Source organism: Ambystoma mexicanum, chromosome 6p (genome assembly GCF_040938575.1).
Source record: "Ambystoma mexicanum isolate Mex_15411 chromosome 6p, UKY_AmexF1_1, whole genome shotgun sequence".
Classification (NCBI taxonomy): Eukaryota; Metazoa; Chordata; class Amphibia; order Caudata; family Ambystomatidae; genus Ambystoma; species Ambystoma mexicanum.
This window is the reverse complement of record NC_090935.1, coordinates 1,341,447,558-1,341,474,150: the sequence shown is the minus strand read 5'-3', so window position 1 is coordinate 1,341,474,150 and position 26,593 is coordinate 1,341,447,558. Positions and strand designations below refer to the sequence as shown.

The 26,593-nt window shown below is 44.3% G+C and overlaps 1 protein-coding gene across 1 annotated transcript in view; it reads left to right on the top strand.

The window, feature by feature from the left end:
* Positions 1-26,173, top strand: part of LOC138510394 (relaxin-3-like) — a 43,508-nt gene extending 17,335 nt beyond the window's left edge. Inside the window, exon 2 of the mRNA XM_069626011.1 lies at positions 25,615-26,173. Within this exon, the coding sequence (XP_069482112.1) occupies positions 25,615-25,985 (371 nt within the window). The 3' untranslated portion in view covers positions 25,986-26,173. The remainder of the gene's footprint in view (positions 1-25,614) is intronic.
* Positions 26,174-26,593: the final 420 nt, after the last annotated feature.

The following is a 26,593-nucleotide window of genomic DNA, read 5'->3' as shown; positions in this document are numbered from 1 at the left end:
TTTTTATTCCATTGTTGTAAAAACCTTACTAAATAACCAAGTTATCAATGGGAGCTGATACAAGTATACATTGGTGATAGGACTAGTAGAAATAGAAAATAACCCACCTCTAAAGTGGCACATACAGGAACATCTAGGGAGGTCATTATCATAATGAAGTAGAGAAGGGGCCTGCAATCTGTGGATCTCCAGATGTTTTGGAGTCTGCGTCCCATGATCCCCCATCATTGACTATGCTGACTAGGACATAAGGGAGTTGTAGTCCAAAACATCTGGAGCCAAAGGTTGCAGACCCCCGGAGTACAGTAAAAAGCATGTGTAAAAGCCACGCCTAAAACATTTAAGCATGCGTTTTACTCTACTCCATATTTTCAGTGATTGTATGGTGGAACTTGGGCACCAAACAGAATTGCCATTTCCACCCCCATCTTCTCTGCCATACAAATCTGCATGCATTTACACCAGCATGATAGTTTGGTCCTGACGGCAATGCAGTGGATTCCTATACGGTGCAAAATGATATTTGACTCTTGGCGAGTAAGAAATGGCATGCTGTGTGCATGTATAGAATTGAGGTGGCGAGTTACTTTTTGTGGTTAGCTAGTAGCTTGCAACATTATTCCCCCCCCCCCCTCCCCGCCTTTTTGTCTAGTTATCAGTGCTCCAGATAAGATTTGGAAGTGGGAGTATTTTACTGCCTATTTTTTTTAAAGTTGGGAGTAAAATGATTTTGTAGAGCGTAAACATGTAAGCCTAATTCCCAATGAGAGTATTTTGCAAGTGAGTAAAGATATGTTTTAACTGGAAAACGGAAATGTTTTTGTAATTCTGTTGTTGTTGCACCTAGTTCTACATGCACATTAAAATATACATGTTTACTTCTTCTGCTTAGGCAGTTTTAATAGTACTTTCAATCTTTGGTTCTACGTGCACTATTGGTCCAAACATATCCATGGACCTGTGTGAGCGGCACATGGTTCTACATGTCTAGTTCCTATTTTTTGTTGGGAGTGGTTTTACTCCCTATTTTTAGTTCTTGAGAGTATTTGACTATTTTTAGGTAATAAAAGTGGCCGATACATCCATTATCTTTAGGACTGCTAGTTATACCATTGATATTTAGTCAGAAAAATAATTATGCATTGCAAATATACATACATTGATAACAAGTAACACTCTTGAGTTCAAGTGTTTTAATGGGCTGACTCTGGTGTTAAAGGAGAGACACATTGCAAGAAGTTTAAAAAATGCAATGGTGGAGGCAGCTTTTGCTGTAAAAGGGTTTTGGGGCGGGTGCTCCTGAGGAGGCACCTCCATTTTAAATAATTCAAGAACAGTAGCGGCTTGTGATTGATTGTGTTTCATATTTTCCTCAGTCAAGGTTTGTTGGCATTGCCTTCAAATTAGAGTGAGCATCATAGTGTATCGATGAAGCTGGAAAAAAACATAAGGGAGTTCAGTGGGGGATACTCCACCAAGATAAAAAAAAAATAATGGGTTAAAACTGCATTTTTCAGCACACTTTTTTAGAACAATGGTAAAAAAAAAAGCCAATAGAGGTCAGGGACCCTACAGCACACAGGAACATTTTACAACACCTTTTCAAGATGCCCATTGCCACTGCAAAACACCCTTCTATCAGAGTTCCAAAAGTTTCAGACATAAAGGCCTCAATACAACAATTTCATGATGCTGTGCACACAATAGATGTTATGATGCCCACTGATCTGCCATTGCCCACAGTAAATACCAGCATTGCCACTGATGTGCCCTTGACCTGTAAGAACTTTAATATGGACTGTGTGTGCCCAATATATGGCAGTATTGCCCCAGGCAAACATTTGCCTATCAGGCTGTCCCCAAAATATGCCAGTACTGCCACTATAACAGGACACTTTCATGAGGACTGTGCCAAAAAAGCATCAGTATTGCCGATGTACACATTTTCAATCTGGCTGTTCCTAATAAATCCCAGTATTACCACTATAAGAACATACTTTCGTGTTCGATGTACCCACTATATGCCAGCATGGCAGTGCATGAACATTTTCATGTTGGATGTGACCAATTTCTGCCAACACTCCTATTTGTGGCCCCTGAATTTTTTGACCCGAGGCATTAATTACCCATGTGTACAAGTAGCCGAGCGTAGCGCGGAATCCTCAACCCAGCCCTGGGGAGTTCTAGGTGATTTGCTACTCACATATCTGTTTAAAAGAACGGGTAAAAGATGTGCATTTTACTGTACACATTTTCTGAAATGAATTGTAAAAAGCCCTTCTCGTTACCGTCAGTTTTGTAGGATAACATGAACATTTCCCAAAAATGCCAGATCACCAACAGTACGCAGGAGCATATTCCAGCACATTGCCATGATGCCACTACTCCCAATATATGTCATAAAAGGCTTTCCAACTGCATTTTTATACCACTGTAGTAGTCGGAGGGCCTAGTATTGCCTATATATGCCAGTGTAAGAAATCATTTACATGCTGCCCTTGCTTATAGGCAGCGCTCCAGATAAGATTTTGAAGTATTTTACTTTCTATTTTTTTAAGTTGGGAGTAAAAATGTATGTCCATTTCCCAAAGGGAGTATTTTATAAGTGAGTGAACATTTGTTTTAACTGGAAAAAGGAAATATTGTTGCAATTATTTAATTGCACCTATTTATACATGTAGATTAAAAGATACATCTGTACTTCTTCCAATCAGACAGTAATAACAGCAGTTTATTCCTGTGGTACCACATGCACTACTGGTCCAAACATATCCATGCAGCTGTTTGGTTGAAAGCAGGGGCACAATGTCTTATGTGTCCATTTTCTATTTTTTGTTGAGGGTATTTTTACTCCTCATTTTTATTTTTTGGCAGTATTTGCATATGTTTAGGGATTCAAAGTGACGAAACAGCTCTTATCTGTAGGGCTGCTTATAGTAGCAGGATGCCATCGTAAGAAGACAACATCATGTTGCCTGTGCCCATATCTGCCAGTATTACCACGTGAGAACACACAGAGGCCCTGATTCAGAGGGTGTTTTCCAATGGGGGTTTGCCATTATAAAAGACTTCTGTGAATTAGGCCCATAATGTTCATTTTGCTCATAGAACCAGTAATGCCACTGTAAGAAGACATGGGCCCTCATTACGAGTCCGGCGTTAACCGAGGCGGTAAAACCGCCTGGTTAACGCCGGACTCGTATTACCATTCCGCCTCCGTGATTCCCGGAATTACCGGGGCATCACAACCCCGGTTTTCCGGGAATCACGGAGGCGGAATGGTGTAAATCCCCATTCCCATTTAGTCCTATGGGACTCAATGGGAATCGGGATCATGGAAACACCGGCAGCATCTTGTAATGCTGCCGGTGTTTCCTCGTCCGCCTGCAGGCGGGCGGTGTTAAACCCGCCAGGTCAGACCTGGCGGGAACATCACCTCCCGCCTGCAGGGGTCGTGATCAGGCGGTCCGGAAACAACGGTGGCGGCGGGTTTACCGCCACCGCTATTTCCGGACCGCCACGGTCGTAATGAGGCCCATGGTCATGCTGGCTGTGCTAATATACTGTTATCCCCACATAAGAATGATCATGTTGCTTTGCCTTTAATACCACTGAAAGAAAACCATTCTAAGCCAGCATCCGTATACATCAGGTCACTCATGTTTCCATAGCAGTAATAATGCCACTGCAAGAAACTATGTTCATACAGGCCAGACCAGCATCTGCAAAACACTCCTGTTTCTTTGCCCTTAATGCTAGTAATAATGCTTGTAAAACAAAAGTACAAAGATAAAGCAGAGAGCTTTGTTTATTCAATTTGACCTTACATAGGTGGGCTCCCAACATTTAAAGTAGTATTCAAACAATGTCAAAGCGTATAACAGTCAGTAAATCAAAAGACTGTTTCTTAGAAAAGTGAGTGAATCAAAGAATCAATAAGGATACATAACTAAATGAGAGGAGGTTCATTGAAATACCAAGAAACCTTAGAAGCTTAATTGGATATATTTCCCCTTAAAATAGGGGGAACACATTCATCCTTATAAATGTGGACACATCATAAGGGATATTGTATGGGCCAATTTTATTCATTGACTCTGAATACATAGGTTCATATAGTAAAACATGATAAATATACATACACTAAAAAAAGCACCACTGGAAGAAAGTAAATACGCATTGGTGTTCACAATACAACAATAGGTGTACCTTGAATTTATGAAAAAAAATCAAACACATTTCAAACCAAATAAACCAAAACGCAATACACTTTATGATTTGAAGTGTGAGTTCTGTTGTTCAGACTATGCAGGCAGTGATTCCGGGCTGTTTCACTACCTATCTAGGCTGACTGTTGAACTAGATTACAATTCAATTTCACCTGTCATTCAGTTATATTATGAAATTATAAAGGACTCATTCATATGCATGCACACATATGTATGTAGGGGATTTATATGGCACAATCCTAAGAAGAAAGGAATGGAGCTGTACAGTACAATAGTGGAAGTGGTACATATAGGAGGAGAGAATTGTCTTGTCAGCCTATGGTTCTCCTTTGTTGTGCAAGTGTTCCATAGAGAGTGAGTGAGTGAGTTTTGCCTGCAGGTTCATTGCTTCAGTGATTTCATCCGGGTATGGTCCGTAGGGCTGCTTCAGTGAGTGGGGTCTGCCTCCTTGGCAGTATAGCGGTGGGGAGGGGGTAGACGCGTGTAGAGTTATGCACCGTTTATGTCTGTTACGCCAAAAGCTCTCAACATCCCTCTGACACTCACATACACTGCATGTGTTTTGTAAACACTTAAGGGGGGCACAAGTCCTGAAAATAAAATGGGGGGATTCTTACATACACAATAGGAAGTGAACCTATCCTAAAGATGAAATAAGATTGCATGACATTTGCTTAATTGTTTTTGTCAGGATAGTTCCTCCATTGAAATTGCTGTTTATCATCTGTGAGCAAGTGGATGATTTGTGTGTTTTATACTTTAATATCTGGGGTTGTTTGCTGAATCATACACACATTTCTTTAATTTTAGGTTTTGCAGATTTTTGTAAAACATTATATATTTTGTAAGTATAGTGTAGGAAATTGTAGGTTTTCTGCAAATCTTATCACAATTATATAAATAGACCCCCAAAAGTCAGGGATTGCCCCACTAAATCAACTATCGGGGTACAAACCATGACTCCATCAAAACCTCCAAGGATAGCTCCTATATTCCTAAACAGAAAGAGAGACAACAAGACTATCTGTGCCCAGGCAGCAACGGATCCTCGGGACGCTGAGGGTCACTGCAACGCTGCAGTCATTATTAACACAGAGATAAATCCAATGGTGCTAGAAACAGAAAAGATCGATAAACAGATCATAAAGACCACAAGATCTGGATCAGACAAGTCTCCGGGAAATAAAGAGAGTGAAAACATTGTGCCCAATGCAGTGAAGGGAAGTAACCTCAGAGAAGATCTCGACATGTCCTCAAATCCATTTGCCATCTCCAAAACCTGGGTTAAACTAATCGATGTCAGGAAAAACGCTAAATCTTTGAACAGAAGTGAAATTATCTGATCTTTCTTCGAGCTGACAAACTATTCCTTCTCTCAACTCATGACATTGAATATGTAAAATTTCCGGATTTAAGAGATAATAGTATTGCGGAATTGGGGTTGAAGTCCAGATTAGGAGCCAAAGCAATTTTAGCATCAGCACCTACATACATTAAGGACACTAGTCCTATACTCCTCTGTAGAACCTTTTAGAGAACAGGGGGGTTTGGAGATTTCCAGAAGTGAAGGACAGGATCCTAGGGGAGTCACGGTAGGCCGAGTACACACTAACAAAATAAGCAATGGTATAAAAGACACTAAAACTCTGGTTAATCTCTCCACTCTGCAATCAAAGAAACAGAACCCTTTGTTTCTGGTACCGGAGATAATCTCACAAGTCTTCAAAAAACTTGGACTGGCAGGGATGTCGCTTTAGTCACACGAGAGTTCAAATGGCTAGGATGCAACACGAGGGGTACCAGCTCTTTCAAGAATGAGGAAATCAGAAAGGTAATTTTTAATAATTACTATCTAATAACACTCCAGGAAACCTGGTTAAAGAAACCTTTAAAACTAGATGGTTTCTTAATGATCGAACAGCTGGCCAAGCTTCAAGGAAAAGGCAGACCAGCGGCAGGACTGCTAATTGCATTGAGGAATTCTATATTCTCCGGCTCAGAGACAGTAAGTAATGATTTTCTGGGTATTCTAGCAATAAAATCTATGTTTAGGGACCCTAAAGTTGATACAGTATTATGGGTGATTAACATCTATTGGAACCCAGTCATCTCACATCTCATTCCTTTCTTCAGTCATTTCGCACACGCCCTTACACAGTTAAAAATTAAATATGGAGTGGGTGACATCATCCTCACCGGTGACTAAAATGCCCAGTGTATTAAAACTTGAATAGATTCGGACACCTGGAAGGATCCCACGCCTTTTGGATGTCAATTGCTGGTATTCTTGTCTGAATGGAATCTCTTTATGGCTAACGGTAACATCAAGGGGGATGTCCCTCCAGCTATCACTTGGTCGAGGGGTGAGCAGGGCTCTACCATCGATTAGACAGATATATATAAAGTTGAAATATGAAAAGCTCATTCTACTGGCCTTTCATAGTCAAAGAAACTGCACAGTAGAAATGACCATTTCACTTTCAGAAAAATTATTCCTCAAGATCATCATGAATCCAGAGAAGATATTTTTCTAGAACATTGCTGTCAAAGTATAAAAAGTGCTCACATTTCAAACCCAAGAATCTCGAATGAAATATTCCCTGCAGAGTAAAATTCCAATAAGAGGCATTTCACTCTTGTTTTCAGCAGTTTCCTTGTGGGTAATTTCATGGCCTCAAAGCCGGATGACTTGAGTTCAAATTGGCCTCATAGATTCGGAACACACACAAAATACATTATTCACGTAAAGGCAGAACCCTATATTGAGGCCTAAAAACACCAAAGGGGGGTTCGGCATCCACCCTCTAAACAAGCATATATAGTTTTGGCATATACTGCAGTTCTTTGCATTTATAGGCAACAGGGTGCAAGGAGGAGAAGACAAAGTTCCATAGGAGGATGCAATAAGGGGTGCGTGTGAGAAAGAGAATAGAGCAAGGGAGGAAACAATTGAGAGAGGGTACCATTGATGAGGAGTAAGAGGAAATATGAACGAGAAAGTTTGAGAGTGTAAGAATAAGAAATAAAGCAAGAGTGTGACATGGATGAGAGCTGGTAGCAAGGGTTGGGTTGGGGGTAAGGTGGGTGAATGGGGTAGACAGTGGAGTTAGGGTGGATGTTTTGGGGTTGAGAGTGTGGGGGTAGGATGGGTGAGTTAGAGCACGTGGGGGCAGGGTGGGTGTAGGTAGAGAAAATAAGGGTGCAGGTGGTGTGCATAGGGGGCGATTGTGAAAATAGAGTGGGGGTAGGAAGGGTGGGGCAGAGAGTGGGAGTAAGGTTGGTGAGGGTAGAGGGTGGCGGTACAGTGGGTGGGGTTAGAGAGTGGAGGTAGGGCCCTGAAGGATAATACATCTACCCTATCAGAAGTGTAGACTTCATGTTATGTTATGATACTTGGCATTTATATAGCGCCTTATATATCATTGGTATGATGTCACGCCCCTTCGGAGACGCTGGGCTTTGTGGCATCGATGGACCATAGGACGGCGGGTGTCAGCCATTTCTACTACCAAGATGGCCGCCGTAACTGGAGTTGCGGGTCTAGCCTCAGCACACCTTGATTTCCCGGAAGTACTGCCTCCCTACCCGAGGGTGGGTATATCAGTCCCGGAGATCAACACGGCGTTGCGTTGCTACTCCTCATTAACAACGCTACGTAAGTTCGTTCCTAGGTCTTAGAATTTGACTTGAGAAATACTGTCTTCAGCTTCTAAACTTCCTGTTTTCAAATTCTAGAGTCTCTCCAACTACCTCTTTGTTTTCCGAGTTCGCGGTCTCCTCCTCTTCATCAACCAACTTTGCCATCCGGTCCCATTCCGGACCGTGGTAAGCCTCATCCCAATCCCGTATAACCAATTACCTCCAATCCCGCTTTTTCTAACATTCACAACTTACTATTATCCTCTTCTTCGCTTAGTAACAGGCACATCACGTACCGGCATTTCGAACACACTGGCAAGACTCTGCACCATCAAGACAGATCTTAGCTCCGCCTCGATTGCTTCTCAGAGGTTTTCTGAAGATTCTGACTACCACCATCTTCCCCCTATTGTTCCGGTTTAAGGGTAATCCACATTCCTCTTACCTTACATTCTATCCCTCAGTTTTCACTCTGATACTTACCAGTCTCTTTCTTCTTCTCAAAGACGAACGCCCTCCTGACTTCGCCGAAATCCCCGACTGCAACGGAGGACAACACACCGCTACCTTCGGAACAGGGTTTTCTTCCCCAGAGGGTTTCCCTGGGACTTCTTCTTCTACCTGGTTTATCCGGGAGGGGGAAGAGGTACTTGGGAGGCTTTCATTATCTTCTCTCCATTTGGAACAAGAAGAGCTTTCCACTACCGAAAGGGGGTCTGTCAGAGGAAGAGGTAACGGTGAGTCCTTGGGATAACCTGCCAATTGATTGATTGGATATGCATATAACTTGTCTCATTTATTAATATTTGACAGTTAGCAACGCCTGAAAATATAAAGTATATCTGAGCAGGTTGTCTCAGGGATTCAGGGTTACTAAGAAACATGGACGCCTCACAACAACAGCAATTAGTGACTGCAGTAAAGGCTCTGACAGATGAAGTGCATTCTTTAAAACAAGAGAATGCTTACCTCCGACAACAGGCAGGCAGAGTCCCTAGCTGGTCCGAAGTGCCTCCTGGTCCTATCCCAGGAGGTTTATACGATGGTAATCCTCATAAACTCAAGACTTTTATCGAGGCTTGTACCGTTCAGTTCTCTTTCAAGACAGCCTTTTTTCAAAGCGACCGTGATAAGGTAGGACACATGATTGCAAACTTGACAGGGTCCGCGTTAGCATGGGCCACGCCTCTTGTTACTACCAATAATGTCTTATTAGATTCTTATCCTGCCTTTTTGAATAGTCTTCGAGCCATGTTCAGCCGTCAGGAAATCACGATTTCAGCCCAAGAGCAGTTATTAGATTACAAACAAGGATCTCAAGATCTATTGTCTTATATCACCAATTTCAAGCAGTTAGCAGCTGGTACGTCATGGGCGGACGATGCTCTAATCACGATATTCCGCAGAGGATTAAACGAAGAGCTAAAGGATGAGATCTCCCGAGTACCCAAACCTCCGAATTTGGCAGAGATGATCACCATGGTTATGCAGATGGATTACCGACTGCAAGAAAGAGTGAAGGAACGTCGTCGTGGCCGCTCCATGAGACCACCTATGACATACCCTCCTAGTTTAGGAAGATCACAAACAGATGAACCTGTGCAGATAGGGACTACCAGAGGTCGTCTTACTCCAGAGGAGCGTCATAGACGTCGAGTCAAGGGCCTGTGTATGTATTGTGGTTCCAAGGAACACGCAATTCGAGATTGTCCTCTTATCCCAGCCAAAAGTCAGGGAAACGCCATCTCCCAACCGCCAGGGGAACCGCGGCTAGGGAGTCAGTAAACGGTTCCTCATCTTATCTGAGACCTTCCCAAGTTACGGAGATCCCCGATCTTACTATGTTGGCCTTACATGTCCAGATCAAATGGGGAGATACAGACCCCATTCCGGTCACGGCCTTAATAGATTGTGGGGCCGCAGGGAACTTTGTTGATACCCTCTGGAAGACCGCTCATAATATACCATGTTCAGTCAAGACCTTGGCAATCCCAGTTGAGTCCGTGGATGGTAGTCCGTTAACATCAGGTCCCATAAAGGAACAAACTATACCTTTGCGGATGAATATCTCCTCCCATCAAGAATCCATTATCTTTGATGTAATCCGTACAGCCCACTATCCAGTTATTCTAGGACTACCCTGGCTTCGTGCTCATAATCCATACATCAATTGGAAGGCGGGCACGGTTTTTCTGGGATCTGAACATTGTTTGACGCACTGTCTTTCGGACGGTGCGGTTGGGTTTCGTCCCACAATCTCCATGTTGGAAAATCCGGGTTCCATCTCTGTATTGAACCATATCCAGGAATTGCCCATTGAATACAGACAGTATCAGACAGTGTTCTCCGAATCTCAATATGCTGAACTACCCCCACATCGGAGAGATGACTGCGCCCTGGAACTAGTTCCAGATGCACCGATTCCTTTCGGTCGCATGTATGTCCTATCTGGACGGGAACGTGAGGTTCTTAAAGAATATCTTCAAAAGAATCTTTGCAATGGACTTATTCAAGAATCCACCTCACCAGCTGGGGCTTCTTTGTTCTTCATCCCAAAGAAAGACTCTACGGAACTCAGACCGTGTATAGATTACCGAGGCTTAAATAAGATCACCATCCCGGATCGCTATCCTATGCCTCTCATCCCAGATATATTAGAAGCCGTTAAAGGAGCTACCATCTTTACAAAACTGGACCTCCGCGGGGCTTATCATCTCATTCGTATACGAGCTGGCGACGAATGGAAGACAGCTTTCCGTACTCCTTTGGGACACTATGAATATAAAGTAATGCCTTTCGGCCTATCCAACGCCCCCGCTGTCTTCCAACGCTTTATGGACCACCTCTTTTCAGACATTCTTCTTCACACAGTTATTGTCTATTTAGATGATATTCTGGTCTTTTCTTCATCACCATCAGAACACTGTCAGCACGTGAAAGAAGTATTACGGAGACTATTCAACAACCACCTTTATTGCAAACTAGAGAAATGTGAGTTTCACAGAAACCAGGTTGCCTACCTAGGGTACATAATCTCTGCAAATGGGGTATCCATGGACCCTAAAAAAGTATCAGCTATTACAGATTGGCCTATACCATTCTGCATTAAGGATCTGCAGAGATTTCTGGGGTTTTCCAATTTCTACAGACGTTTCATCCCACACTATTCGCAAGAGATACTTCCGCTGACGACACTTCTTAAAAAGAATGTAAAATTCCTTTGGTCCGGGGAGGCACAAATTGCCTTTGAGAACCTGAAGAAACATTTTCTCACAGGACCCATACTGATTACTCCAGATCAAACCAAGAAGTTCATTGTGGAATCGGATGCGTCTCATCAGGCCCTTGGGGCCGTTCTGCTTCAAGAAAATGATCAAGGAATAGAATGTCCTATAGCCTATCTTTCTAAAACACTGTCTCCCTCTGAAATCAACTATTCAGTGCTAGAAAAAGAACTATTAGCTATAAAAAAAGGCATTCGAAGAGTGGAGACATCTTCTCCTGGGGGCAAGACACCCAGTTGAGGTCAGGACTGATCACAGTAATTTACGCGTCCTACAGTATGCTCAGACCCGAAATAGCAGGCAGGCACGTTGGGCACACTTCTTTTCACCGTATGAGATTGTTTTCACCTTCATTCCCGGGAGAGTCAATCTCAAGGCTGATGCATTGTCCAGAAAGGATTATACCTCTTCTACGCCTTTTCGATCGGAACCTCTGTTTCCCAGAGCCACATTCGTGCAGGTAGTTACCACGTTTTTACAGAACGTGGCTAACTCCACTTTGCAATTTATTCAGTTGAATCCACAGTTTCTGGCGACCTGGAAACTCAACATGGTCCAAGGATGTGCTTATAAGGACAAGAAGCTCTTTCTCCCTTCGAGTGAACTACAAAAGACAGTTCTAAATCTCTGTCACGACTCATACCTAGCGGGTCACCGAGGTGTGGCTAATACTAAAGAGTTGATCCAACGTAACTTCTGGTGGCCGGAAATGACTCAAGACATCATAGACTACGTGTCCGCTTGTGCTATCTGTTTGCAGTCAAAATGCCCTCGAAACGCCCCTTCAGGACTCCTCTCAGTAATGCTGATCCCGGACCGTCCTTGGCAAATGATTTCCACTGATTTCATAGTTGATTTGCCACCATCAGACGGTTGTACAGTAATCATGGTCACAATCGATTATTTCACAAAATTGGCACATTTCGTTCCACTTCCGCGGATTCCCACCGCAGCTCAGATGGCAAGAGTTTTTCTTTCACGGATTTTTTCCCTTCACGGATTACCTGAGACCATTGTTTCTGATCGAGGTTCACAATATACATCTCGCTATTGGCAGCAAGTCTGCAAGAGTTTGCATATCTCCCGGGCATTGAGTTCAGGTTTCCATCCGCAGACAAATGGTCAGACGGAACGCCTAAATCAGACCCTTGAGGGATATTTGCGTTGTTACATCTCCTCCTCACAAGATAACTGGTGTTCCTTGTTGCCTTTGGCTGAATTCGCGTATAATAACTCTCGACATTCAGCCTTGGGATTCAGCCCTTTTTTTTGCTCCTACGGATACCATCCTCAGTGTTTTCCCAGCGGTCCGGTCTCCACTTCAAAATTTCCCGATGTGGATCTTCTCATTGATGCCATCCAGATGGGACATCGAACAGCCAAGACCTCTCTTTCGGGAGGCCCAGATCCGGGTCAAACGCTCTGCTGACAGACATCGCACTCCAGCTCCGCGGTTGGTACCAGGAGACTTGGTTTGGTTGGCATCTCGATTTCTGCCTCGTCATCTGGTACCATCCAAATTGTCCCCGAAATATTTCGGCCCTTTTTGCGTTTTGAAGCGTATAGGGTCATCAGCTTTCAAGCTCAATCTCCCTTCATCCTGGTCCAGGATTCATCCTGTTTTTCATGTCTCGCAGTTGAAGAAAGACGTGGCGGATCGTTTCTCCCGTGCACGGAAAGGATTACCCTCTCCTGTCATCACCCCGACAGGTCCCGAGTATGAAGTGGCGGGAATTTGCGATTCACGCATTTTCCGGGGTCATCTACAGTTCTTGATTGACTGGAAGGGTTATTCTCCGGCAGATCGCTCTTGGGAACCGGCATCGGCGGTTCATGCTCCTACTTTGGTCCGCCGGTTCTTTTTGTCCCATCCGTCCAAACCGGGAGGCCCGGGGCCTTTGAGGGGGCATACTGTCACGCCCCTTCGGAGACGCTGGGCTTTGTGGCATCGATGGACCATAGGACGGCGGGTGTCAGCCATTTCTACTACCAAGATGGCCGCCGTAACTGGAGTTGCGGGTCTAGCCTCAGCACACCTTGATTTCCCGGAAGTACTGCCTCCCTACCCGAGGGTGGGTATATCAGTCCCGGAGATCAACACGGCGTTGCGTTGCTACTCCTCATTAACAACGCTACGTAAGTTCGTTCCTAGGTCTTAGAATTTGACTTGAGAAATACTGTCTTCAGCTTCTAAACTTCCTGTTTTCAAATTCTAGAGTCTCTCCAACTACCTCTTTGTTTTCCGAGTTCGCGGTCTCCTCCTCTTCATCAACCAACTTTGCCATCCGGTCCCATTCCGGACCGTGGTAAGCCTCATCCCAATCCCGTATAACCAATTACCTCCAATCCCGCTTTTTCTAACATTCACAACTTACTATTATCCTCTTCTTCGCTTAGTAACAGGCACATCACGTACCGGCATTTCGAACACACTGGCAAGACTCTGCACCATCAAGACAGATCTTAGCTCCGCCTCGATTGCTTCTCAGAGGTTTTCTGAAGATTCTGACTACCACCATCTTCCCCCTATTGTTCCGGTTTAAGGGTAATCCACATTCCTCTTACCTTACATTCTATCCCTCAGTTTTCACTCTGATACTTACCAGTCTCTTTCTTCTTCTCAAAGACGAACGCCCTCCTGACTTCGCCGAAATCCCCGACTGCAACGGAGGACAACACACCGCTACCTTCGGAACAGGGTTTTCTTCCCCAGAGGGTTTCCCTGGGACTTCTTCTTCTACCTGGTTTATCCGGGAGGGGGAAGAGGTACTTGGGAGGCTTTCATTATCTTCTCTCCATTTGGAACAAGAAGAGCTTTCCACTACCGAAAGGGGGTCTGTCAGAGGAAGAGGTAACGGTGAGTCCTTGGGATAACCTGCCAATTGATTGATTGGATATGCATATAACTTGTCTCATTTATTAATATTTGACATATGACCTCAAAGTGCTGGTAGGTTGAATGCCCTCGGGACCGTAGGTCAAGTCAGTAGAGAGAGATAGTGTCGTATGGTGCATGGGTGCACCGGATATGTGTGCAGCTGGTGTAGTTGTTGGCTGAAAGCTGCTTTCTAGCGATAGGTATGGAGGAGAAGATATCAGTTGGATGTGTGCATTCTGTTGGGTGGACACCCAGACTGGGTTCTGGCTCCGTTAGGCCTGAGGAACGCCTATGTGAACAGCTAGGCTGGAATGTGCTCAGCTAGTTGTGTTTTATTAGGGTGATGTGTTCATGGGGTTGTATTTGTAAGTGAACAGCTAGGCCCGAATTATCAGGGGTATAGCTGTGTTCTAGTTGAGTGATGGTGTGCGGTAGAGAGTAAGCCTAGTGGTGTGATATGGTGGTTATTAGTAGAAGCACCTGAGACAATGCACGTGGACAGGACGGCAGGGACATACTTAGCGGCATACCGATATATAGCGACAGGGTCAATACAGGTATGTACGGGATACAGATATGTACGGAGATACAGATATATAGCGTATATAGCAGATATATGGCAACAATTCCATCCACTCTGTCCAGTTCCATCCATTCGATCCAGTTCTATCTACTCTGTTCAGTCTCATCAATGTCATCTGAGCCTATTCACTCCATCCATTAGGTCACTGAATCCACTCCATCCATTCCGTTCGTTTCATCCATTTCCATCCAGTACCACCTATTTCCATCCAATCGTCCAGTTTCATCCATGTCATCCAGCTCCATTCAAGTAATCTATTTCGATCCACTCTGCCCACACCGTCACTCTATCCATTTAATTTCATCCACTCCATCCGTTTCGTCCGCTCCCTCTGTTCCCTCCGCTCCATCCGTTCCCTCCGCTCCATCCTTTCCCTCCGCTCCATCCTTTCCCTCCGCTCCATCCGTTTCATCCGCTCCATCCCCTCCTTCTGTTCTATCCGTTCTATCCACTCTATCCGTTCTATCCACTCTATCCGCTCTATCCATTCTATCCGCTTTATCAATTTCCTCCATTCCATCCACTCTATCCGTTCTATCTACTCAGTCTGATCTATACATCCTGTCCGTTCCATCCACCCTGTCCGTTCCATCCACCCTGTCCGTTCCATCCACCCTTCCGTTCCATCAATTGTATCCGTTCCATCCATTGCATCCGTTCCATCCATTGCATCCGTTCCATCCACTCTGTCTGTTCCATCTATTCTGTCTGTTCCCTCCGCTCGGTCTGTTCCATTTACTCTATCCGTTCCATCCACTGTGTCTGTTCATCTACTCTTTCCGTTCCATCTACTAAGTTGATTCTGTCGACTCTATCTGTTCCATCCATTCTTTTGCTCCATCCATTCTGTTTGCTCCTTCTACTCTATCTGTTACATCCATTCGATCCATTCAATTTATTCTATTTATTCTATTTGGTATATCCACTCAATCCGTTCCATCTACTCGAGCCATTACATCTAACCTACCCGTTCCATATATTCCATCCACTCCATCCACTTCTAATCACTCCATCCAGTTCCAGTAGATTTTATCCACTCCATCCACTCATCGTCTCTATTCATTCATCTGTGCCATCTGCTCCACACACTTATTTGCTCTATTCGCTCCATCTGCTCCACCTACTCCATGCACTCCATCCACCTTCATCCATTCGTTCCGATCATACTATTCAATCCACTCCATACACTCAATCCAGTTCTAGTCACTTCCATCCACTCTATGCACTTCCATCCATTCAATCCACTCGATATACTCCATACATTCTATCTAATTCCGTCCACACCATCCAGTTATATCCATTCGCTCCAGTTATATCCATTTGTTCCATTTATTCCATTCATTCCGCTCATACTATTCAGTCCACTCCATACACTCAATCCAGTTCTAGTCAGTTCCATCCACTCTATCTGATTCCATCCACTCTATGTACTCACATCTATTCGATCCACTCAGTATACCCCATACATTCTATCTAATTAGCACCATGGTTGGTGCCGGTATCGTAACGAGTCCGCCAATGTTCAATGGGGAATTACCGCCCCATTCCAAGGTTGGCAGGGCGGTAATTCCCCATTGAACATTGGCCCTTCCCCATTCCCATTTTTGCCGCATAGGGCTCAATGGGACTGGGGAAGGCGCTAAGTACTGTACTGCAAATTGCAGTACCGTACTTAGCACCAAGGTCCCTTTGCGGGTCCCTACTTTAACGGCTGGTCTAGACCAGCCGTTCAGGTCGGGTCCCGCAAAGGGACCTCATAGTAAGGCGCTAATGGGTTAACGGCACCACAGCCTTTTACGGCTCCGTTAACCCATTAGCGCCAGGGTCGTAATGAGGCCCAGAGTATTTTCCATATTTATTATCCACCTTTTTCAACTGGGCGACCAACATCTGCATTTTATTCCTCAAGTAATTCCTATAAAACACTTGGATAAATGTGTAATAATTGAGAAACCCAAGTAGATCATACCCGCTCTTTCTTCTAATTTATTTTGGTTAAGGAACCATGAGAATGTACCTTTAGTTCTTGTTTTGCTCATCTTTAGAATAACAGTTTTTTGCGGGTCGATACGTAAGTCATTAGACCTAACATATTTATTTAAGGCATCAATTTGCTTCTGAAAGCCAATTGCAGTATGATCAAATAACAAAGTCATCCGCATATGAAGCACAGGCAATTTTAATACCCCCGATTTTCGGTGCACCAAAGTAAGTTCTAGAAAGTGTATCACCAATATCTGACACATATGTATTAAAAGGGCATGGCACCAATATGCATCCCTGTCTCAGGCCATTTGTTGACATTATGGGTCTCGACAGCAGTCCTTCATTATTAAGCCTGATTTGGATACAGGGACCCTCATGCAGGTACATTACTATATTTAGCAGACCTTCCGGTAATCCCAGTTTATCGAGTTTCCTCCATATCAAGAACCATGGAAAGATCCATTGAAGCGATATATATTGAAGAGGATTTCTCTTTCCAAGCTAGATGCTGTATACAAAACATAAGTAGGCCACCACAGTCAGTACCCATGGCTTTCCTAAAACCCATTTGTTTGTAATCTAGGATGTGATTAAGAGTGCACCACGCTTGAATCTTCTCGAACATCAATGAGGTTTGTAATCTGCATCCATGATCGCAATCGGTGATAGTTGGCCGGTGCTAGCTTGCTTCCCTTTTTATACATTGGGATGACGTAAGACGTCTTCCATGAGATAGGAGTTAATTTCTTTACCACAAAGTTCTTAAACAGCAAACAAATAATAGGGGCCCACAGTTCAACATTTTGCTTAAAGATAACATCAGCCAAAAACTGGGACTACAGGCTCTAGATAAACTAGCCTTCTTTATTAATCACTCCACATCTTCCAAAGCAACTGTTAAAGACCAGCTAGGTGAACCTGTGCTAACCACTCTATTGCCCATGCCCTTCAATGGACAGTAAAGCTCTCCGAAGTGGTTACGCCATACTAATTCCGAAATAGGATTAGTTTGTACCACTATTTACTTCTTTTCAAGTTCTTTAATATGTACCCAGAAATTACACATATTCTGATCCTTCAAGACAGACATCATTGCCACACTGTCTCATTGATACATGCCATAACAATGTGTTTTGAGCACCATTTTTAAATTTTTGTTTGTTTTCTGTATACGTTCTTCCTTTAGTAATCTAGTGAGAGGAGATTTCTTAGTCTGATGTACCGCTCTGTGGTTATATCTTTTCATATCCTGAACTTGAGAATCAAACTTGTGAACATGGTTATTTGCCTTTTTATAGTTATCCTTACCTTTATGTAAGTTGCTAAACACAGTTTTCAAATATATGTTCACATATTTAGAGGAATAAGTGGACACTTTTATCTCAGTTAGAACTGTCAAAGTCCCTCAACATGAGCCTATTCTGTTTCAAGATTCCAGATCAAACAATTACATTTCACATTGGTATTCAGCCGTATAGGGTAATTTTGCGCCTTATAGTACAATTTTTCCCAACTTGGCGTGGTACATAGCATGCTATTATGATCACTGAGAGCTGTAGGGCAAATTTCAAAGTTGGAAACTACATCAAATAACAACTTGGTAACAAACATAAAATCATTGACAGATGAAACATTTCTACCATACCAAGTTGGGGTATTTCACGATCTTTCTTCCTTTGTTTCATTCAACATGAATAGCCCCTAGGCCTCCAAAGTTTGGTTCCAAATTTGTCTTTGTATCTTTTTCCTCCTGCTCTCGCCCAAAGTCCCACTCTTCTCTGTCAGTTGCTTACCTACAGACATAGCTACTAATTCCCCTGAGGTTTTATATGCAAGATAATCAAGATCAAGGGAGCTTGAAGAGTTGCACTCCGGATTAAAGTCACCAGTGACTATTACTTGGCCACCTTGGGTAGTAATGAACACATTTTCTAATGTGGCATTTCATTTCTTAATAGTTTGATCCAGATTACCCGATCAATTCCAATATACATTTATCAATAGGAACCATCTGCATAGTATTCCTTTGAAACCTTCCACGCCCACCGCTAAGTTTCCGTTAGTCACACTCCAATGATCAATGATGTTAAAGCCCAAAGCCATTCTGATTGCTATAACCAGGCTCACAGCTGGGCGCCCCCTAATTCCCTGAGTTGCTGGTTCAGCCATCATAACCATCAAATACAGGTGGGTCTACCAACCAAGTCTCCTGCAGGCATATCATGGCAAAGGTGCACAGGTATTTACAAAGAGGAGTGTGTGTTCATAGAGCGCTAAACCCTTTCACATTCCTGCTAAAGTTGGCCTTTGAGATCGTTTAATTGAGTAATAGCATTATTAAGTGACAATTCTCACACAACAATCCCTCCACACCTATATCCCCTTGCCCTCTAAAAGAGGTTTGTGTTTGTCTCATTACCCTTACCCGTTCATTCTGTGTATGTGTTGTGCTTGTTAGGCCCCTCTCGAATGGTGAAAGATCATAGCCCAGCTTGCACAGATTGTATGCTTCATTCGGAAGGACCTCATACACCATTCAAGAGGGGATCATAAACCTCACATGAGCATACTGAGTCAAATGGATAAAATCCATTCATTTCAAATCCTTAGAGGTGAATAGTCTAAGGGCCGTTATCGCATGAAAAATTTAATGAGTCAGGGCCACCTTGATCGAACATATATAGTTAAGCACGTGGCTGGGTTCATCCTGAAAAACCGGATCTCATGCATGCTTCGATCTTTCTAGTATATTCCCAGGGGAGAGGTGCTTTCAATGTGAGTCGTAATAGTATTCACCATCCCCTCCACAGGTCTAGACTCTACCACCATCTTTGCTTGGCAGGGTCTGAAATCCCCCCTGTCTACCCACCGGGGATGCATAATTCCCTCTGTCAGGAATTCAAGAGGGTCTTTACCTTTGCCCACCTCAAAGAGTCCTCTGTTGTCTTAGACAGGTCAGATATCAGTTGCTTAATACCCAATGTACTGGTCCCTTCTGTGTGTATGTGATCTCCCATATTCTCCTCCCTGGTTTCCAGTTTATTTTTAGGAATAATGATTAAACTCCCTCCGTCCATCCCAACTAAGGGGAGAGGAATCAGTGCATCCACTGTAGGGTGTTCCCATATTCATCCCGAAGGATAGTCTTCACAATTTCCTTGATGTCTCCTACCGACAGGAGGGGAGATTTCGGCCCTTCACTCTTACCCACAGATTTCACCCTCTGTGTGGAACCATTAGTGGATGTTACTAACTTGCAACTGGAATCACCTATATTATCACCTTCTAGACTTTGGGCCTCATTCCGAGTCCGGCGGTAGCCGTGCCGGAAAAACCGGCAGGCTGCCGCCAGACCCAGCATTAATTACTGCCTCCGGACTTGCCGGATTTACCAGGGCTTTACAGCCCCGGTGGTACGGTAATTCCGGAGGCGGAAAAACGTTACTCCCCATTCCCATTGAGTCCGATAGGACTCCATGGGGATGCGGACCATGGAAAAACCGGCACCGTAATTAACGGTGCCGGTGTTTCCATTTGCGTCTGCAGGCGGGTGGCTTTACTCTTGCCAGGTCAGACCTAGCAGCAGTAACACCACCCGCCTGCAGAACTCGTAGTTTGCCGGTCCGGAAACAAAGGTGGCGGTGGGTTTACCACTACCGTTGTTTCTGGACCGGCAGGGTCATAATGAGGCCCTTTGTCGGTATCTATGTATATTGCCAACCTTCTCTGATTGGGTCCCCACCTCCATGTGGCTACTTTCCCATAACACATTTGTAAGCGATTTATGTTGTTCACTAAATGCCTCTTCCCGCGTTTGTGGACCTTGCTTGTGTTTCATAGTTCTAGAGTTCGTTGATCTTCTAAATATATATTGAAGAGGGCCACTTCAGGTTGTGTACTATTCCCATGCTTCCGACCCTTCCTCCATCCTCTTAGTTTCAAAACATCAATCAGGAATCTGGACCTTCCCTACAATCCCCTTGGATCAACTCAACATCATTCTTCTGGGTTTCTCACCATTCTCAACTATATCCCTTTTCAATCCAATAAAAACTATTCACTCCTAGAGGAGAACCCCTTTTACTTCCATCTCTGATGCGTCCCTAATTGGAACTAGATCCTCTGCGTGTTGACAATCACTAACATGAAACTGTACCAATGTTCTCAAACACTTCAGAGATTACTTATTAGATTTTTTTGGTGCGTTTGAAGATTTGTTTACACTATTCTTTCCTTTTTTTCCCCCTCTTTGACTTGATGTATGGCTGATCGATTCCCCTCCCCGGAGTGTTCTCTCCCGCCCACGAGTGTATTCTGCCTGTCTATCAGATTCTGATCCACTCAGACTTAAATTGTTACCGGCACTCTCAGCCATACCTCTTTTTCAATCATTATTAATTTCTACAGGGGGCTGACTCGTGTCCATATGGAAAAGAGGAATCCTACCCTGCAGGTAGCTAGTATGCACTTTTAACTCGGTGCACAATTTTTCCTATAAGATTTGTATAGCAGCATATAGAAGATGTGGCGTGTCCTCCTTCAACAACAAAGAGGGCACCTTGTATCGTGCCAAAGTTAGGCTAGTATCGCCTGCAACAGCCTCCTGTAGATGTTCTGAGAAGGGGCGAAACTTCTCCTGATGAGAACATCAGAGGATTGTTAAACAAAAGAGCTGTTCATCCCGTCAGAGGTTATCCCTATGCCCGTCATTTCGTCCTTACCCATTATCTGTTTGTGTATCTCAGGAAGCAAAAGATGGAGCTCGTCAACCATCAGTTCCTGTAGGAACATATTAGAGTCCACATGTATACTATCTGTCCTATCCTCGGGCATCAAGTTGGGTCCCCCTGAACTTCCTGAGCCTAGGATCACTACTTCGTCCACAGGTGCGGGTGGCAGAGGAAGTGCCAAAGCCTGTGTCATGCTGTCCTTTCTACTGGAAAAGATGAGTGGAGCGGCAAATAAATCTTTTTTGGACGTGACTGCCCTTTCTTTTTTCCTCATTATGAAGAACCATGATTTTAGTTGTGGCTAACTTCCCACAACTCTATCACAACAGCTACAGTGAAATTTACTCAGATTACACAACTTGGTCCCACACACGAATAAGTATAATCTATCAACTTTCTGATCATTTTTCACAATAGTCGGCACAACCATACTAATGCCAACCACTAGGTGGCCCGCCGCCCCAAGCCAGCAAACAGCCAACAGCACTCGCAATGCATGTGTGTGCAAATACACGTGCCCTGGGTTAACATGGCTGTTTTCCGGTGAATCTGGGGGTGGAGCCTCTTCCAGTGCATTATAATGGCCAATCTAAATGAAATTGCAATATATTAGTGCTGTAAGTATTGCTGTATTATTGACATCTAAGACTCCATAATGATCCAATAAAGGTCCCCACAATCACCATATAGTTCAGAACAGTCCAGTCCCAGCGTCCGGCTTCAGTGTCCGTTGCAGGCTCCTACCACCAACAGCACTCGCGGTGCAGTCCCCGGATACGCGCGTGCGAATGCGCATGGCCTGCCTGGGTTAATATGGCTGTTTCCGGCGAATCTGGGGGCGGAGCCTCTTCCACTGTGTTATAATGACCAATCACATAGATCAAAACAGTCTCGTCCCAGCGTCCTGCTTCAGCATCTGGTGCAGCCTCCTACAGCCAACAGCACTTGCGGTGCACTTCCCGGATGCATACATTCCTTTCTATATTACCTTGGTCCGGGAGTGTAAATGTGTGGTTTGTAGAGCTCGCCTTACACGCTGCGTTTGCTAGAGCCCTTCCAGTCATCACTTCCCTCCAGTTATCACCTCATTGCCTTTTAACACGGTTCCTCCACATCAGCTACTTCCTGACCAAGAAGGAAGTAAAGCTTTTCAGTGGGTATTTAGTGTTTCAGCTCCCAGCTAGCTGGCCGTCTCGTGATAACCAGCAGCTATTAACCTTGACTGTATTTATTTTTCTCCATTATAATGTATGCACTCAATGTGTGCAGCAGACTGTTTTCGGCTCTAAGCAAAGGGGGTCCTCAACCATCATGTTGAAATGGGCCCCCACACATCTTCGGCCAGGCCTGGTGGTTGGGCTTTCTTCACTGTGGCCACCTAGTCCATATTCTCCAATGCAGCTTTAATTTTTACAGCCCAGGCATCGGTCTACTTATTTGCTATGGCCATGTACAAATGTCTGATGTCCACATTCCCAAAACCTATCTACTTAGCCTGTTGAATGACATCCCTGAATGTCCCAGCTCATATTTCACCATCCATGTCCCAGAGCATAACCATTATTGCCAGGTCACAAAGATGCACATGAAAAGTTGAGTTATTTGGTGCACAGTGAATCAATGCAGTGGTCGGTTTGGGATAAGTGTACCATCATTGCTGCAACCGCTGGCATTTAGTCATGCACTTGTCACCTAAAGGGAACGATTTAAATTTGAGGTGGATTTTCAGCTCTGCAACATATGACAGGAATGCTCTCTTGGCTCTTATGTCTGGTCAATTTATTGGGTAGAAAATCGTAGCCCTCAGGCGGTCCCCATATCAAATCGTAAAGGGAGTGATACACCGAGGGCAAAAGAGAGGAAGGGCAACAAAGAAAGAAATGTGTGACTACAGGGAAGGTAGATGGGACATGTGCGATGCATCTGCTGTAAATGTCATTAACACTTGCGCTGGAGGCCACAGGGGTAGTGGGACTGTGTTCCCCTGAGGCCTGCCTCCCTTTACTTCCCCCACAACCGCATACTCACCCTCACACACCCAACTCAAACCCCTTCCAGCAACATTGCCTTTCCTTCACTGCACAAAGCTGTGTCTTACAAACTATCAAAAGTGAAGAAAACACAGTGAAAGCAAATGCATGTAAATGACCACCATTAGTTTGGCATTGTGCCGCACAGCATGCAGGTTTCTGCACCCTCCCCTCTCCAATCACCCAGCATTCGCACAGCTTAAGGGAAAGGGCCAGGACTATAGCCAACGACCCCTCCCATTACCTGCACAGACAGCTGGACCTGCAGCAATTCATGCTTCATTGCTGAAGACAAACGCATGCCGAGAGCAGGGTTTTGTGGCTGTTCTCTAATGGCCATTATGCCTCAAGCAGTCTATTCACAAAAGCAGTCTCTTACGAGCGAGATAGCTCAACTAGATGGGACACAGGAGTGTTAAAAAGAGAGCCCAGGTTCGAATCCCAAGGGAGCAGTTAAAGGAGAACAAAAGTGCCCTTGCCTTCCATTCTGGAAGGCTGCTCAGATGACATAATGTAAGGGAATGATGGCAGGTTTCCCCCAAAAGTAGGGGAATAAGGTACCCTTTAGCTTCTGCAAGGGATAAAGGGTTTGCAATGCACACTTTTTCAGTCCTTGCCTGCCTTGAAGGTAAATTCAACTTCGGGAGAGGGCACCAGATTGATGGAAATTCTTGGGTGGTCAGTCAGAACTCCAGCTTTCCCTCTTGCAAAGGTCCATTAGTCCATGTTTGGGGAGTTCTGAGTGAACTTGCGATCCCCACTGACGAAATAGAATATTAAAACATCCAGAGTACACGGCGTTGAACCACAAATGCTCATGCTTTATTGTTTAGCTTCCACGGCGTGACCTTTAGAACACAATGCTTGCCTAACTCGCACCGTGGACAGCACCAATCATTGGAGCCCAGACCTGCATGCTTTCTTTCGAGCAGGGCAGCTCTTGACGTCTTAAATCAACCCCAAAGAGCAACACAAATGTACGTTATGCCGAGGTTATACGCTAGTAGTTGTATCCAATTGGAAGGACTCGAAATAACTCCAGAAATACATTCTTGTCTGTTCTAGCCAAGGCCCGTACTTCGCCCCATTCAACATTTATAGACCAACAGTCTAATTTTCCAAAAAGTTGTACTTGCATGCAAGGCACCCCCAACGTTGGCCTTTACACGCTGTTGGGTCCCCCCGCATGCCAAAACGGAGTGGAAAATGAAAGGGTGAACACAGACAAAGTCGCCTTTCCTCTCATTTGACAGTATGTTTTGTGGAAGAGGTATACACGGCCTACACATCATGCTTTGCAGATGGCATTTATTTGCATGGTCTCATTTTGTAAAAAAGTGTTTGGCAAATGCAGAGCACCGTTTGTGCTTTTTTTTTTTTTTATAGACCGACAGGTTTATTTTACAAAAAGTAGTAACTCTATGCAGGGGCTGCCAGTGTTAGCCTTTGTGCTGCTGGGTTTCCCTGCAAGCATTTTAAAACATTTACGAGACTTCGTATTAAATGAGAGGGTGAAATCAGGCAAACTCACTTTAACTCTTTACTCTTACTATGGGGGTCGTTTTATAGTGGATCATTTTATAGCAAGTGTGAATTGCATGCAGAGGACTGCCAGCGTTGGTACTGAAATGCTGTTGGGTCTCCTGCCTACGTCCATTTTTTAACATGTACAAAATGGGGTGTTAAACATGCAAAATCACCTTTACTCTTTCATTTTACTCTCTGTTTCTAAAAAATATATAAATGCTGCCTACAAAAATATGCTTTGCAGATGGTATTTACCATGAATTCCCATAGAATCCCTGGCTACAGGCAGGTGCTGAAAACAGGCAGTTTACATGGGAATCCAAATGTCCTATTCAGTGATCCCCGCAGTGAGGACTCTTGGACAGTATCTTCAATGTAAAGGCACGCAAACAAATATATAAATGTAAGCATTTATATATTTGTGCGTACCTTACTATGGTTTGTGTACTTTTTAGGCCATGCCCATCCAATAAAACACGCTCCCAGATGGGCCCCCGCCCCCTCTATTTCTTAACCCACTTAAAAGCCTCCCTGTGTGCCTTGTGTTTACACTTTTCAATTGCTCTCTGCTTTGCATCTATATAAATGTAATCAATTGGAAAACTGTTCAGGTTTCTTTTCAGGGCGGAGCTATGATGTACTATGATAAGCATGTGAGATGTCATGGCCCTGCATATTATAATGCACTGCAAGTTGTGTATTCACGTTTTTTCTTCTTTTTCCAACAGGTTCCATTCAGGCGACCTCCAACAAAGACCTGGACAGCCTGAAGTTGCAGCCCTACTTGGCTCCCGACGAGGAGCAGCAGCTTGCAAGAGTCGGTATGCCTTTTGGACGCCAGCCTATAAAGGATGTGTTTAATGTGTACGAAGACTACAATGCATATGTACCTGCCTCAGATGACTTGAACGAGTATATCCGTCAGGTGGAAGAAGCGTCCCAAAAGGCAAGAAGTGGCGCTGGAGCCGCCCCTCCCGCAGTGGCAGACCGATTGCCGTGGATCAACTACCCCCGGCGAAAACGGGACTACTCCATGGGGGTGGCTGGCATGTGCTGCAAGTGGGGCTGCAGCAAAGCCGAGATCAGCACGCTATGCTGATCTCACACGCCAAATGAGAAGGACACCCCTGCATCTTCTTCTACACATGGACCCCTCCAAGTGCTCCTGATCGCTCAGAGATGGAGCATCCGCTGTAATAATCAGCATTCATATTTTTAATGCAGGCCCGCAGTGGGCTAGTAGTTCGTTAATGTGTTTTTGTCAATAAATGTTTTTTGTGGCTGTAAGGTTTGCTTTGTAGGTTTATCTTTGCTTCACCCTTTTTATCCCGATCGGTTTGTAGGTACTCTCTTTGTTGCCCTTTTTGGTGTCACATCGACTCCCCATCTCCAAAAGATCATTCCTTTTCTTTTGAAAAATAGCCCAAGTGAAACTCCCAAGATATGGCCTAGGCTAGAAAGAAGGTTGAATTCCCTGATCATCCTAGCAGATATCAGGATCGCGTTTGATTGAAAGTGGCTCTGCCCACTTCTACCCGTTCCCGTGGACAGTGTGATTATTATTGTACAGAAAAGGATGAGCAGGGTCTCCCCTTCAATACAGTGAAGACTGTTTTTACAAAGGGACGTGGTAAGCAGGAGTGATAGCAGGCATGCCTGCAGCTGGTTAACTGAAGAATGTGTGGGTTCCCCGGTGGCTGTGTTTAT